Raw genomic sequence first — 15,300 nt, forward strand, 5'->3', positions numbered from 1 at the left:
ACACAAGAGACATCTATATTTCCTAACTAACCATATCCAAGACAGACCCTCAAGCTTCTTGTCCTATACAGGATGCCTATTGTACAACGTATGGTCTGACTTGTCATGTGTCCAAGAGATCCTCTTGTCTCATGTTTACTTATTAATGTAAATCTTTAATACGTTTAAGTATTAAACATTAGTTGTGTTAATGTGTTCTTCTTAGTTCATATACTTCATTGTCAGCAGAGCAGAAAAGAGAGGCAGAGTTCTCAAAGCTTTGTGCGTAGATGAAGGAAAGAGTGAGCAGAAGGCAAATTAATCAAAGGACATCAAAGGGAAATGGATGGTGGGAGTGAGGGAATCAAAGAGTGCCGCCTGTTTGTCTTATGCAGTTCCCACTCTGATCTTCCTGTGTCTGCGCGCCATTGTGCCACATGGGTGCATGGCGGGGGCTGGGGCACCATGCACATCCCAAAACATACACATACACACACACACACACACACACTAACAGAAGTCTCAGAGTTTGTTGCTATGAGGCTGTTTTCCTTCGTGCATGTGATTGTTTTTCTTTCACCAGACTTGGCTGCACAAACTTTTGCTGAAAAATAAACACACGGTCGCACTCGCTCCAACACGTACTGTATGTTGTTGTCAGCACTGGCTTGTGGCAGCCGTGGACAGCGCACTACAATAATGCGACGCTCGCTTTGGCTTGTCTCTTTTGTTTTGCATAAAAATGATTTAGCAATACAAGGATGATGTAATACAATGATATATATATGCTGAATTACAGCTATTTTAAAGTTGATCGTGAGGTTTGTTATTGTACATACTGCACACAGTCTTGTGTCAGTGCATGTATTTCTGTTCAGTTGGTACACAATTCACTGTGATTACACAGAATAAGCTCTGTTACTTTTTTACACAGTGATCCAAGTGTCTTACGTTAAGTCAATATCGTCACTTTTAGCTCTCAAAGGACATTTCTGACCTTGTGGCTCACTATGAACCATTCAGACCACTTAAGGTCATCTGGGTCAGGTTTGCTCTGTGACCCCAGATCCAAGACAAAACATGGCCTTCATGAATCATTTCATAAACTGGTCTCATCAAGACAGATGAGACCAGATGACAAGCTACAGTAACAATACAGCTACGTAAAGAAAGTCAATTCACTTATTGAAGATATGTTCTGTGGCTGTTTCTTATTTTAGTAAAAAAATAAAAAAATACTACATTAGTTCATTGTTCAAGCAGGTTATTTCTGCAGGAAAGAGACTCCACTGTTTTGTCTGAGTGTCAGTTTGTCAGTTTCCCTTTCGTTGTGGCTGGACACGAACTCAATGTATAAATCCTTCTGACCCTCAAAAATATCTCATGTTCATAAACACTCTTTTAATGTATCTTTATGTAACAAAAGCTGAGTTCAGCAGAGAAAGACAAAAGTGATGTGAACTGACAATATTTTAATGGGGCAGATAAAGCACTGTAAGTGATCAATGGAGGCGGCGGCCAAGTGATGCCCGGCGGACAGCTTTGATGTGGGCATCCTCAGAGGGACACCGGAGACAATGCTCTCTTTGAGGGGACACGCAGAATGGCAGACACTTCCCTCTCCCACTCTCTCACACTCCCTCTGTCACTCAACCTCCCTCCATCTCCTGCACGCACCACTCACACTCACACTCTCAGGTTCAGATGCTCGTTGACGATGTTTCTGTCTCGCTGTGCATTCCACTGCTCCGCTCCTGTGTCACATCAGCCCATATCCTTATCTGCATAACCTTCTCCCTCTTGTCTTTCACATTAATTAATTCAAACAACACCCCCTTCACTGCCGCCCAGCCAATCACACTGTCCTCCCCCTTTCCCCCCCTCCCAATCCGTATAGCTCTCCCTCCCTCTGTCTCCTTTCATAGAACCAAACCTCTTTGTAATGTTCAGCCTTGGCAAGTTGCACCCGATTTGCTGTCACAGTCCTAATGAATTCATCTGTTTGTGTATTGGCCATGGGAGCATTTATTCCCCCTCCTCCCTCCCCCTCGCCCTCTCTTTCCTATCCGATCCCCCTCCCTCTTACTAGTGTTCCCCTGGGGGCTCTCTATATATCAGGGACCACTCCAGCCACCTATTGTTCGTCTAAGTAAACTTACAGACAGATGCCCTGCTCCACAGTGAGGGAGAGAGCCCAGCGAGTCAGGAGGAGGGAGACGGTTAGAGAGCCACCAAACAATCAGGACCTGAAAGACCTCTTCTCCTGCATCCTCTTCAGCCCTGTCGCCTGTTTTCTGTGCGTTCATCCTGTTGTCACTGACAAGTGGGGGGGTCTAATGCTGTGAAGCCATGCTGCTGCTGACCTCACTGCTGTTTATGGGGCTGGACTGCTTGCTGGGAGCCCCGGCAAGAAGAGAGGTCTACAGGATGCCCCAGAGTGCTCTGAAAGGTAGTTTTTTTTCTCTAAACTTATAAATTAATAATTTCTCAGTTAAGAGTCAGCCCAACAGTACATGTTAGAGATAAAACAATACATCTGGTCTCACTTCCTATAACCAATTAAAAATATAGGAAATAAAATCTTTAGAAGCTCAAATCTGGCGATCCTGATTTCAGTGTCATGCACATCTTTTGCAAGTTGGACCTTTGACCTTGTGTAGACCTACAGCACTTTCTTAATAATTGTTCTTATGTCTGGATAAATATACACTTAAAGCAGGAGGTTTTCAACACTGCATGCGTCCTATGATGCAGAGAAACTCCAGACTAAGCACCAGACTAAAGTGCTTTACAAAGCATTACAGAAAAGGATCATTTTGTCACTTGCTCATGCAGAGCTGTCAGAAAACTAGAGCAGAATAACTTGTCTGGTGGAGGACATCTGGTCGTCTGTGGCCAAAGTGCTGAGCACAGCAGAACCTTCATACAAACAGTTAGTGATGGCAGTGTGTGTTTTTAGACTTGTCAGAACAAGGGTCTCGGGGTCCTCGCTGCCTGAGGGCTGCCAGCCCGTGCCCCCACGGTCTGTCTCTGCCTCACCAGTCTCTCTCTGCCCGCTCAGCCCTGGCCTTCTAATTAAGTCTTCAATCAGCATTGTTGCTGTCCGTGGCCTATCCTGTGATGTGCTGCGGCACAGAGGGGGGGCTGCAGGGCCGGCGGCCCATTTGATGTGTGTGTGTCTGTAGGAGCGTCACCAGTGTGCTTCCCCAACGCGATGCCAATGAGCTCAAAGAGCAGCATGAGAAAAAGGGGGAAACTCACACACCCGTGCGCACATATGAGAAAGGGAGAGTTCGAGTTACTTCTCACATACAAACGTAATGTTCACACAGCAAATCCTACATGGAAGGTTTTCAAAACTTTGTCAGAATTAAAGATCCTGTTATTAGTCCAGGATGTCACAAAGGTTACAATGGTTACTGATGATGTCCGAGGTATACACAATACTGAGTGGTACGGCCGATACGTAAATAAAACCTCTCCCTTTTTCTGCAGCACTGTCGGATCGTGGCACTGTGGTTCTCGAGGCTGCCATGACGAGTGCCCTGTCTGCACTCGAACGTGCATCGTCTGAGAGAAGTCGGACTGAGGCCGGCTGCAGGGGTTGTGCTCCCTGTTTGTTTCAGGACTGTGGGCAACTGTCGGGATCCTGCTGTAAGTACAGCATCACTTTTAATTCCCATATCCCATATCGTCTTTAGTTCACTCTGCCCAGTGTCACTACTGAATGGTTGAATGGTGAAAAACACACAGTTCCTTCGTTTTGTCCCACAGTGTCTCCTGCCAGTGCCTTATCAGAGCCCAGCTGTGACATCATCTTTAAGGCCCAGAAACTTCAAGATGAGGCAGAGCGGAGTTGGGCTCTGAGCCAGGCCTGTGCATACTACCAGCACCGCTGTCCGCCTGGTGACCTGGACAAGGAGAGCTGTATTAGGATCATGGGAGAGAGCTGCAGTGCCCATGTCCTCCAGTGCAGTCTGCTCAACACGATGCAGAACCTGGAACCTGCTACTCAGACACATGCTCAGGGTAAGAGATACCCAAGATCACTTAAAAAAACATGCATTTACTTGTACACTCAACTTTATTAGGTGCAGAATTTGCTGCCATGTGATTGGGTGATATGTGTTAAGCAGTTTTCCCCAATAAAGTGGCCAGTGAGCAGATGGATTATCCTTTTTTTCACCTAGATTAGAGGCTTTGTTACACTTGTTAACTATCAATGTCTCTCTGTCCCAGCAGCAGTGTGTGGTCAGAGATCATCCATGGTGGAAAACGTCACTCAGCCTCGTTCCAGGATTGTGGGCGGCTCCCCTGCTCCTCCGGGCAGCTGGCCCTGGCTGGTCAACCTGCAGGTGGATGGTAGTCTGATGTGTGGAGGGGTTCTGGTGGACAGCTCCTGGGTGGTCACTGCTGCACACTGTTTCGCTGGGTGAGTTTTCACGTGTGATGCAGAGAAAGAGGGAGTTTTGATTTGATCTGTAGCATTAGAAATCATTCTTCCTCTCCTACTGTCCTGACCTCTGCAGCAGTCGCAGTGAGAGCTACTGGACGGCTGTGGTGGGGGAGTTTGACATCACCAAGACTGACCCTGATGAGCAAGTTCTCAAAGTGAACCGCATCATCCCTCATCCTAAGGTGATTACCGCTCAGCCGGAATCAAAAATCAGCATGAAATCAGTTCCTTACAACAAATAAAGCAAACTCTCTCCTCCTTCTGCAGTTCAATCCAAAGACATTTAATAATGATATCGCCCTGGTGGAGCTGACATCACCAGTGGTTCTGTCTGAACATGTCACTCCTGTGTGTCTCCCCTCTGGCATGGAGCCCCCTACTGGCAGCCCATGTCTGGTGGCAGGCTGGGGTTCCCTCTATGAGGGTGAGTGGATGGCAAATGATGTATCACTTTTCTGTCAGCAAGCTTTGCTTTTCTCTATTTTCTTGCATCATGTTTAATCACACTTCATCCAACTCTACATGTAATGTTTCCGTGTGCACTTTTATATTTGCAGACGGACCATCTGCTGATGTTGTGATGGAGGCGAAGGTTCCCCTGCTGCCTCAGAGCACTTGTAAGAGTGCGCTTGGGAAAGAGCTGGTCACCAACACCATGCTGTGTGCTGGATACCTTTCTGGAGGCATTGACTCCTGTCAGGTTGTGTAGACCAGCATTTACTAATCTGACAAAACCTTAATTTACCATATAAAATTTTAATTTTGATGTCTCTTCTAACCTGTAGGGAGATTCTGGAGGTCCCCTGATCTACCAGGACCGGATTTCTGGTCGGTTCCAGCTCCATGGCATCACTTCCTGGGGAGACGGCTGTGGAGAGAAGGGCAAGCCTGGGGTCTACACACGGGTCTCTGCTTACGCTGACTGGATTCAGGCAGAGATACAGAGTGAGTTATATTTTTGACTGTACACTGAACAGCATATCTCAATATTAAAATATGTATAACCCTATACTAACATATATAATTTATAATGTTTTTAAGAGTCATCTGGGAGCCGAGAGCCAACATGTCCAGAGCTTTTGAAGACAACAGAAATGACAGAAGAGGAACAAAGGTCAGAATTCAGCTCTATGTGTCACTTCTACACCCTGGCCTGTCCCCGCGGCCAATCTGCCAGCGCTTGCAGCCGAATGGCCGAGGACAAATGCCTCACGCGCTTCAAGAAATGCCGTAAGTAATCATTTTAAGAACACCCTGGTCGAGGATGAATATACTGTGTTATGTTTTGTTTTTTTCTTTGTAAAAATGCCTCTGTAATGCAGAGGTTTCTGAACGAATGTCCACTCTCTTCCGCCTAGAGATGCGTTCATTCCTGCAAACCCTGTTGGACCTACTTCAGAGAGCGGAGGACTACATCAGGGACAAGGTGGACTTGACGTTCTTCACCCAGACTCTGCCGCAGCTTGTGGAACACATCTACAGCACGGCGTTCACTCACACCAGAGAGAGGAGAGACCTGGGCGTGAGCCACTTTCTCGCACAGATTGAAGGTACATCAGCGGCAGCTTTATAGATGTTTACAGTACAACTTTCTTTCACTAGGTTTATTGGTGTTGTTGGTTTTAATAGTTGCCTCATTTTTTGCAGAACAGCTAGGTGGAGCTGTGGAGCCTGAAGAGCAGGGTCCTTCTCCAGTCCCTCCTGCTTTATTTGAAGAGGTTGGCCCTTTGGTCGATGACTGGGAGAAATACTTGAAGAACATGGCGGAGGACCTGGACAAACAACAGCTCTCTGACACGAGCACAGACGTCTCCTCCTTAACGGCACTAAAGGAGCACAGCATTTTTTTACAGGTGGATTGTTAATTGAATATTAAAGCACAGCTATATACATATATATATATATATATATATATATATATGTGAAAATAGTTTTGTATCATTCCTTAAGATTCAAAGTGCAAAGGCCTCTTTCTAGACTTATGTAACTTTTAAATATAAAATGTCCAGAATTTTCAAACTCCTCAATTCTAAACTATTTTACACTGTTTCTGTTCACAAAGACCAAACGGAGGCAGAATAATAACACATAAAAGTCATCAGAGGTTACACACTGCAGCTTTAACATTTCACACGAGCAAGAGGAAGTAAACATGGTAAATGTTTGTATTAAATGAAATTGCATGGCTGGTCTCGATGTGGGTTTAATTTAAGCTGATACTAATATCAAACTGTATTTTCACCTCCAGACAGACGACTCCTCCGTGCATCAACTAGAAGGACAATATAGATCCGTTATCGCAGCTCTGCGCTCAAAGCTTGACTCCAGAGCTGCTCCTCCCGTCCTGCACCTGGACACTGACTACCTGAAGAAAGAGTCTTCCAGCATCTATCCCACTTCTTACCCTGGGAAAGTGATCCACGGCAACTCCTGGTCCTTATCTGAGGAATCTCAGGAGCCTTGGTCACTTCTCAAGGCTTTGATGACTGAAATTCAGAAATTAAGGACACAAGAGGGGACCGTGGCGAATGATATGTCACAAAGTGAGACCTCATTGAACAGAGACGATTTTCCCGATGTGGCGTGGAGCACCACATCTGAGGATACTACTTTTGTTGAGACTGGAGACGGAGCAGAATTAAAGTCTTTAGCTTTACCTCTTCCAGTTCAGTCCACAAATATCCTACACACAGTTGCTGAAACAGACCATGCAGACATTTCTGCTGACCTCAGACTAACTGTGCATGCTGTGAAAGCTCCAAGTCTTCAGAGAAATTACAGGAGCCGCCGCAAGAGGCAGACACCTGGAGCCAGTGGGAAAAGTATGTGCCAAAAACAGTGCCGACAACCTCCTTTACATCCTTTAGAAATGTACCATATTTCATGTTTAAATGTTTTTATTTCTGCTGTAGTTTGTCCTGGAGTGAGAGAATCCTCACAGCAAGTCAACCAACTCAAAGAATCCTACGGCTGGGTCCTAAACATCCCAAACAAAAACCTGCACATGAATTTCCAAGAGGTAAAAAGAGTAAATGTAAAGTGGTGGAGAACAATAATTCCCATCCGTTTATAACATTTGATCTGTTTCATGGGGTCTGTCTTTTGTCTAGGTGTTAGTTGATCTGAATTCCAAGAATGATCGGGGACTTTTTCAGGCTCGAGTCAGAGCCTTAGTGGGAGGACGACCGTTAACCTTCTACACGCTGGTCGGTCTGGAGAATGAGTCGTTCTACCGCAGCGTACCGAGGATCATTGCTGTGGCACTGGAGGCTCTCAAGACGTGAAAATACAGTAAAGAGATCAAGACTCTTGTCGAGGCATAAAAAAAAAAAAACCTTTGTTGTATCCTTTTGTTTTTACCTGCCTCTAAATGGAAACACGGCCATGAATGTATCGACCCAATTATGGAGACACACACGTCCTTTTCTAACTTATGAATCTGTACAAAATGAGGAATGAGAAATCCATATTGTCTTTCGCAAAGGTTGAGCCTGTTGACTGTGTATATGACACATGTTATTGTTATGCATAACATATTTATTTGTATAGAGAAAAGCCTTTGTATTTTTGTAAAAATAAATTGTTTATATATACATTTTACATTATGTAAAAATAAATGTTATTCATGATTTGGTGTTTCGCATATATATATACAGTATATATACATATAAATATATATTATATATAAGTATGTGTATATATACGTGTGTATATATACATATATGTATAGTTATCTGTACTAATTCTGTATTAAGCTGTATTAAGCTTCTAATTAATCATGCTAATCCTGCAGTATTTCACATCCAAACATTCTGTCTCGGGACAGGTTTCAGTGCTGCATGGTTTCTTTCATGACCCCAGATTGACCTCAGTCCTTTGACCCCGTAAAGGCTAATCTTTACCATAAACACCTCAGCTGCTGTGCTGTGGTGACCAGTCCTCTCCCCGCTTTCCCTTCTTATTTCCAGGATGGGTTGTTAAAATGGGAGACTGACCTTTGGAGACACGCATTTGTCTGTCAAAACATCGTAAGTAGAGGCAGCTGTTTGTGGAGGAAGTGACGCCTTCACGTTGCAGTTTCAGTAGCAGTAGCTGTGTGTTGAGTCGACCAATGTCTGCAACTACTACTGTGGTGATCGGACTGAGGAGCCAAAATAAATCAAACGTGGCCTGAAATCTTACAACTGTTCTTGGGTAGTTTTGGCCCAGCTAAGGTTCTAAATGATGGATAGGTCGGGATGAGGAGTGTTTCATCTGATTTAACACGCACACACACACCTCTGTTTAAACTCATCAACTTCTGCCCCTGACTTGTGTTGATAAGTGTGTGGGAATCTGTCGCTCTCTCTCTCACACACACACACATTCTTATACAGCAGTCTTAGTGAGGACAATCATAGTCATAAGCCCCTAACCCTAACATTTAACCCAATTGAAACCAAGTGTTAACCCCTAAAGCGATGTGATGACCACCAGAAATGTCCCCACAAGGTCAAAATGTCCCCACAAAAATAAGTTTGTATCAAAATGTGTCCTCACAGCCTACTATAGACACACACACACACACACACAGAGAGAGAGAAGGCATTGTAGCCATGGCTGCACTCCAGTGTCGCAGCACAGCATACAAGCATACTGCATTGTCGTTCTCGTCGGCACCTGTCTGCTGTCATTCACGCGTCCACACAGAGACAAACCACAGACACTTTGAGGACGTTGATCTATAATAAGCTAGTTTAACAGCTTTTTCCAGTGGAGGCCACAGCTAATTGTGATCTCTACGGTGAAAGAATAACAGACGGGGAGATTAGATGCGAACAAGCATGCAGCCACACAATTTGTGTGAGACACAAAGGTTTTTCAAAAAAAAAAATAGTACAGTGAACCAGAGAACAGGTGATAAGTCTCAGCCATTTACAGCACACTCTCCGTGATGACTGACCAGGCTTTGTGGAGGTTGCTGACCCATTTGCAGCCTGTCATTAGTGTGTGTGTATTTGTTACCTCTTTTTTGACATAAACAAATAAACACTGACCAATACTCATGGAAACCAAAACCTGGTCCTAATGAGGCAGAACCTCATTTCTGAGGAAGTGGTTGTGTTTTTTATATGTTTAGGGCTAAGATTTGAATTGTGGTTATAGATTAAGGTTAGGGTAAGGCATTGACTGGTTATGGTTATGTTTAGGTTTCTTGCTTTAGTTAGGTTGTCCAAATGAATGGTAGTCAATGTGTGTGTGTGTGTGTGTGTGTGTGTGTTGTGACAGCTGGCTATGCAGTACTGGAAATACACTCTTGGATTTAACCCCTAACAATCATCAACTGCCCCCCTCCAGCCTCCAATCATTCCTCTAAACCTCATCTCTCAGCTCGAATGTCTGCTGGGAAACACACACTAATGCACACACACACACACACACACGCACACATGCACGTGCACACACAAAGGAGGAGAAAGAGAGAGAGAGAAGAGAGAGAGAGAGAAAGGGAGACACAGGCCAAGTGCCAGTTACACTATGACTGTTGGTGTTTATCACATTGGTGATCACTGCTTTGTGTCAGACAGTGTAGCACAAACACAGCCACTGATGGATTCTGGAACTCTACTCCTTCTCTTTATGATTTCTGCCACAGGTAGGAAAGCTGCATCATTAACCTGCTTCCAGGTTTGTTAGAAACAATACTAGAAATGTTCGCCTTTTATACGCTCCACACTATCGTTACATCATATGGCGCACAGTCACGCCATATTTCAATTACTATTCCATCTAACTTTGATTTGAACTTACATACTCTCTGTGTTACTCATTTTCCTGTGTGCTTAGGTTTACATTTAAATGTGACACTGTTCTCCCAGATGGCTTTAATTGTAAATTATACAGTAAATAGCAATGTTCAAAAAACCATGAGCGGCTGAGTCACGGTAGAACAAGGACGGATCTTTTGTGACAAATATAGTACATTGTCACTCAGTTGTTTGTGCTGGCAAATCAGACTGGTACGTTGTTGTGCTATACATTAATGTGTTTTACTGTACAGTCTCTTGTTACATGAGTTTCTTAACTAGTTTACTGTTCTGCAGCAACAGTTTGTTTGACAAACCAAATTGCCTGTTGTTAATTGGTAATGAAATACACAGAGTTCAGCAGAAGCCCTAACATTTGAGTCATCCTCAGCCTGCGTCACAAGGTTTTTCTTCCCCAGAGCCACCTGAGACTTTGCACAAACTGGTTACCATATAATATGTGAGATTGACTGAATGCTCTGTGCCAACACTTGTGCGTGTGCGTGTTTGTAGCATCGGCTGTCAACCTCGAAGGGGAACTTTTCAGGGATTTGATGAAGGGCTACAACAAGAACGTGCGTCCCATGGAGAGGAGTGGGGACATCACTCCGGTCGACATCAAGATGACACTCACCAACCTCATCTCCCTGGTGGGTGAGCTTCACCCTGCTGGTGTTTCTGATTTAGGGGCCGTTGAGTTTCCATGGTCTTCACCACTCTCTCTTTCTCTCTCTCTCTCCTCAGAATGAAAAGGAAGAGGCCCTGACGACCAGCGTTTGGATAGAGCTGGTGATCACACACACACACACACACACACACATATCTACTTACTGCTTTGAGATGATGGGGCATTTTATTGTCGTGCATTTGCAAAAAACGTACTCTAAAGTCAAATTCACAGTTTTTCTCCTGTGTGTAGCAATGGTGTGACTACAGGCTGAGATGGGATCAGCCGCCCAGGTCAGCTCTGTATGGGAACATCACCTCTGAGCTACGCGTCCCCTCTAAGAGCATTTGGCTGCCGGACATCATACTGGAGAATAAGTGAGTGCATCAACCTTTATTAATAAAGGAGCCAATTGTTTATTTGCTCATTTAAAAGGCCAGTGTGTGACATTTAGGAGGGTCTTTAAATGCTATCCCTAAGTGTGTTTATACAAATGTATTATCACTTTAAGATAAATATTGTTAGAATAAACCTTTTATATGTATGTAAGATAAAGACAAGGATATTAGACTGAAGGCTTGAAGCTGTATTTTAATTAACATACAGATTTGTTGTCCTTGTAAATTGTACTATATGTTGGAAAATGAGTGAAGCAGTGTACGGCAGCTTTATTTCTTGGACTTTTCATTATTAAAAGATTATTTTATTATTAAAGCCCAATGTGTGCATTGTAATTGTCAGCAAATGTCGGTGTCTCTCTCTTTTCTCCCGGGTCTACAGTGTGGATGGACAGTTCGAGGTTGCACTTTACTGCAATGCACTGGTGTCTCCTAATGGCTGCGTGTATTGGCTGCCTCCTGCCATCTACCGCAGCGCTTGCAGCATCACAATCAACTACTTTCCCTTTGACTGGCAGAATTGCACTATGGTTTTCCGGTGAGAGAAGGCATCACCTGTTGGGTTTTAATGGTTGTCCAGTGAACAGAATCAAACAATTCTTTCTTGTGCAGAAAAGGAAAAAGCACATATAATCATTTTATTTACCTTCAACTTCAGTGTTTTTCTAATGTCAGCCACAGCCCTGTTTGTCTGCGTGTCAGGTTCCTTTGTACTCAAACAAACTACAGAGTCCAAAGCAGTGACAAAGCCTCCTTCATTCATGGTCCCTTTTCACTGCTGCAGCCCGCTGTACAAGTTAATTAATGCTTGTGTGTTTGCTGTGGAGACCGACCACATGTTTTCTCCTATGTGTGCAGCTCTCAGACTTACAGCTCCAACGAGATCGAAATGGTGCTCAAACAGGAGGACAACCAGACACTGGAGTGGGTGGATATCGATCCAGAGGCTTTCACAGGTACAGATGAAATGATATGAACTTGTACATTAAGGATTTTTAAATGGTTAAGTCAACAGAACAAGCTGTCAAATGTTTTTTTGTGCCATTTGTTGGCAGAAAATGGCGAGTGGGTCATCAAACACAGGCCGGCTAAGAAAGTGATCAACACTCAGTACAATGAGGACGAGCGCGAGTATCAGGAGGTGGTCTTCTTCCTTATCATCCAGCGAAAGCCCCTGTTCTACGTCATCAACATGATTGCTCCCTGCGTGCTCTTCTCCTCCCTCGGCCTGCTCGTCTACTATTTACCCGCCAAAGGTCTTTTTCCCCGTCTATGAGTATTTTTACTCAGTGTTCATTTCATTGGCAGCCGTTGTGGTCTTCTCCTGCTGTAGCCCATCATCTCTAAGATTTGAAAAGTTATTCCAAATTCAGAGAGGTGTCTTCTACAACCATTCTCCTCTGGCGCCTGTCATGGTCAAGGCATTTTGGCCCACAGATCCGCCGTTTAGCTGGTATTTTCTCTTTTTTGGTCCTTTAGCAGTCCCTGAAATATTCAGAATCCTGCCCTGTGTGGCACCAAACCTATGATGTTCAAAGTCACTTAAATCACCTTTCTTCCCCAGTCTGATGCTCAGTTTGAACTTTGGCTGGTCTTCTTGTCCAAGTCTAAAAATTCATTGAGTTGCTGCCGTGTGATTGGCTGATTAGATTATTGTGATAACATGAAGTTGAACAGGTGTAACTGTGAATGAATGAATACCCTCATGTTGGAGCAGCCAAACTTCTGTCTTACCAGTCCTCTGCATTTCCCCTCATTTCAATTTTCTTCACGTTAACCTCAGAACGTGAAAAGACAGACGTCTGCCTGCACAAGATGTGAAACTTCCATCAGTCATCTTTTAATGGACAAAACCTGAATGGGAATGTTGTGGATTTGCTTATTTGCAGCTGGTGGACAGAAGTGCACAATGTCTATAGCAACCCTTCTGGGCCAGACTGTGTTCCTCCTCCTTATTGCTAAGAAGGTTCCAGAGACTTCAAAAGCTGTTCCTCTTATTGGAAAGTAAGCATGACTTCAGTTCAAAGTTTCCATGTTGACTGAAAGCGGCGCTCAATGAGATGTGGTTTGTTTTCTTCTTCTAACAGGTATCTGATGTTTGTGATGTCAGTGACGACCATGGTTGTGATGAACTGTGTGATCGTCCTCAACGTGTCCCTGAGAACCCCCAACACTCACATAATGACGGACAAAGTCAGAAAGGTGATGTTTTTCCTGAGAGGCTTTTGAATTAAGCAGCCACTGAGCAGCCACACTGTGAAGTCTCCCTCAGTCTGTTTGCCGCTGGATTAACCTTTGACCTGCCGTCACTTTCAGATCTTCCTCAACATCTTGCCTCGACTGCTGAAGATGCAGATGCAACCCTGGACACCGAACAACACAAGAAGTGAAAATGGCGAAACTCTGACTGCGGGCAGGAACAATGTCTTCCTGGTTCCCTGCCGACGCCGCAGCTCCATGACCCTCATCTCTAAGGCGGAGGAATATGTGATGAAAACAGCTCGCTCTGAACTCATGTTTGCCAGACTCAAAGAAAGGAATGGATTGATGAAATCAGTATTGGAGAAGATTCGTAAGTATTTAAATGCACAGTATGTCATTTCTCCAAAAGACCTAGTTGGTAAGCAGTGTGGAATCATGGGAACCTGTTGTCTTGTATCTTATTTGGTTCCCCCAGAGCTTCGGCAGCAGAACATATGAGTATATACAATATAAATGAAAAACAAAAGACAACACACTGCTTTCTTTCTTCATTCCTTGAAGTTATAGCAGAGATGACACTGCAAATGATGTCTTTAAAAAGTATGCTAGACAACAAATAGTCTTTTTATGTAGAAATGTAGCTTGTATAAGTACCTTCTTTATCAGAACCACAGGGGAAATTCCTTCTCTGCATTTAACTCATCCTCTAGAAACCTTCCTAGAGTTAGGAGCAGTGGGTACTGCAGCCCTTTTTACTGTTCTACAGGGATTCAAATCACCAACCCTGCAGTTATAAGCTGAGTTCCCTTCCCATGGGTTGCCAAACTTTTGACCCCGACGTGATTTGAACACGCAACCTTCTGATCTGGAGTCAGACGCGCTACCGTTGCGCCACGAGGTCTTGTTTCAGTGTTCTGAAATGAAAATGTGAAAGTATGTTTAACTTTGTAACCACATGGTAATCCGGTCCAATTTGGACCCCAGACAATGGGCTGGAGTCGGGCACAGCTGAGCAGCTTGGTGCCAGTCTGGCGAGGGCCTCTCCAGAGCTGAAGCAGTGTGTGGCCTCCTGCAAGCATATCGCTGAGACCGCACGACAGAAAAACAACTTCCAGAATGTGAGTTGTGCATTTGTGCAATTACTCATCTTCTCAGGTGGAAGTATCAGTTCCAATCTCTGCCCTCTGTCCACAATGCAGGAGAACGAAGAGTGGTTCCTGGTGGCCCGGGTGATCGACAGAGTTTGCTTCATTGTCATGACATTGGCATTTTTTATGGGCACAATTGGGATCTTCCTGATGGGCCACTTCAACCAGCCGCCCTCCTCGCCCTTCCTTGGCGATCCAAAGAAGTATCTCCCTCCACTGAACAATTTCTCTGATATCACTGAGAATAGAATGTGAGCAGACGTGCTGGGCTGAAACGGGAGAAATCGTGTCTTTTGATCACTTTAACCAAAGTGAAAATCTGACGGCATCTGTCACGGATCTGTCACTAGTGACTGAGAAAGTAGAAAATACAGCTGTATGTGTATTTTCTGCACAGGCGTCAGCCGCTACTGTGGATGTGTGGACTGTGACAGGGGTTCAGCGGACGTCCGCCGCTCTCGCGTGGACGCCATGCTTGATCCATAACGATGCATGACGCTGCTGAGAAATGTCGAAAGGTTTTCAGCACAGTGTTTACAGGACGTTTATTTTTGGGACGCCTCATGATCACACATGTAAACAGAGAACAATTATTAAGAAAAATGGAGTTCTGTTATAATCGTGTGGTTATATCATTAAAAACATCTCTGAAATGTGTCTCTTG

At 44.3% G+C, this 15,300-nt stretch overlaps 2 protein-coding genes and 1 non-coding gene across 3 annotated transcripts; 2 read left to right on the forward strand and 1 right to left on the reverse strand.

Moving 5' to 3' along the window:
• Positions 1-2,087: 2,087 nt before the first annotated feature.
• Positions 2,088-8,005, forward strand: prss56 (serine protease 56). The gene is made up of 14 exons (XM_044012210.1): positions 2,088-2,428; positions 3,475-3,633; positions 3,754-4,008; positions 4,222-4,411; positions 4,509-4,617; positions 4,703-4,859; positions 4,993-5,135; positions 5,221-5,380; positions 5,477-5,665; positions 5,794-5,985; positions 6,083-6,288; positions 6,684-7,257; positions 7,348-7,454; positions 7,546-8,005. The coding sequence occupies exons 1-14, from the start codon at positions 2,329-2,331 to the stop codon at positions 7,717-7,719; spliced, it is 2,715 nt and encodes a 904-aa protein (XP_043868145.1). The 5' UTR covers positions 2,088-2,328; the 3' UTR covers positions 7,720-8,005.
• Positions 8,006-9,934: 1,929 nt separating this feature from the next.
• On the forward strand, positions 9,935-15,293 carry chrng (cholinergic receptor, nicotinic, gamma). Its single transcript, XM_044053693.1, has 12 exons — positions 9,935-10,070; positions 10,735-10,871; positions 10,966-11,010; positions 11,141-11,265; positions 11,669-11,824; positions 12,145-12,242; positions 12,342-12,542; positions 13,176-13,290; positions 13,374-13,488; positions 13,603-13,858; positions 14,473-14,606; positions 14,688-15,293. The coding sequence occupies exons 1-12, from the start codon at positions 9,953-9,955 to the stop codon at positions 14,889-14,891; spliced, it is 1,704 nt and encodes a 567-aa protein (XP_043909628.1). The 5' UTR covers positions 9,935-9,952; the 3' UTR covers positions 14,892-15,293.
• trnaw-cca lies at positions 14,318-14,389 on the reverse strand. Its single transcript has one exon. It is a non-coding gene; the product is annotated as a tRNA-Trp (tRNA).
• Positions 15,294-15,300: the final 7 nt, after the last annotated feature.

This window comes from Solea senegalensis, linkage group LG1, assembly GCF_019176455.1.
Source record: "Solea senegalensis isolate Sse05_10M linkage group LG1, IFAPA_SoseM_1, whole genome shotgun sequence".
Lineage (NCBI taxonomy): Eukaryota > Metazoa > Chordata > Actinopteri > Pleuronectiformes > Soleidae > Solea > Solea senegalensis.

What these genes read in the sequence shown, in the direction of transcription:
- prss56 (XM_044012210.1), top strand. Translation starts at nt 2,329, where the DNA reads ATGCTGCTGCTGACCTCACTGCTGTTTATGGGGCTGGACTGCTTGCTG. An exon ending in TACTCAGACACATGCTCAGG is followed by an intron (nt 4,009 to 4,221) that starts GTAAGAGATACC and finishes CTGTCCCAGCAG; the next exon opens with CAGTGTGTGGTCAGAGATCA. An exon ending in AGCACAGCATTTTTTTACAG is followed by an intron (nt 6,289 to 6,683) that starts GTGGATTGTTAA and finishes TTTCACCTCCAG; the next exon opens with ACAGACGACTCCTCCGTGCA.
- chrng (XM_044053693.1), top strand. Translation starts at nt 9,953, where the DNA reads ATGACTGTTGGTGTTTATCACATTGGTGATCACTGCTTTGTGTCAGAC. An exon ending in CTTTATGATTTCTGCCACAG is followed by an intron (nt 10,071 to 10,734) that starts GTAGGAAAGCTG and finishes GCGTGTTTGTAG; the next exon opens with CATCGGCTGTCAACCTCGAA. An exon ending in ATCAGTATTGGAGAAGATTC is followed by an intron (nt 13,859 to 14,472) that starts GTAAGTATTTAA and finishes TTTGGACCCCAG; the next exon opens with ACAATGGGCTGGAGTCGGGC.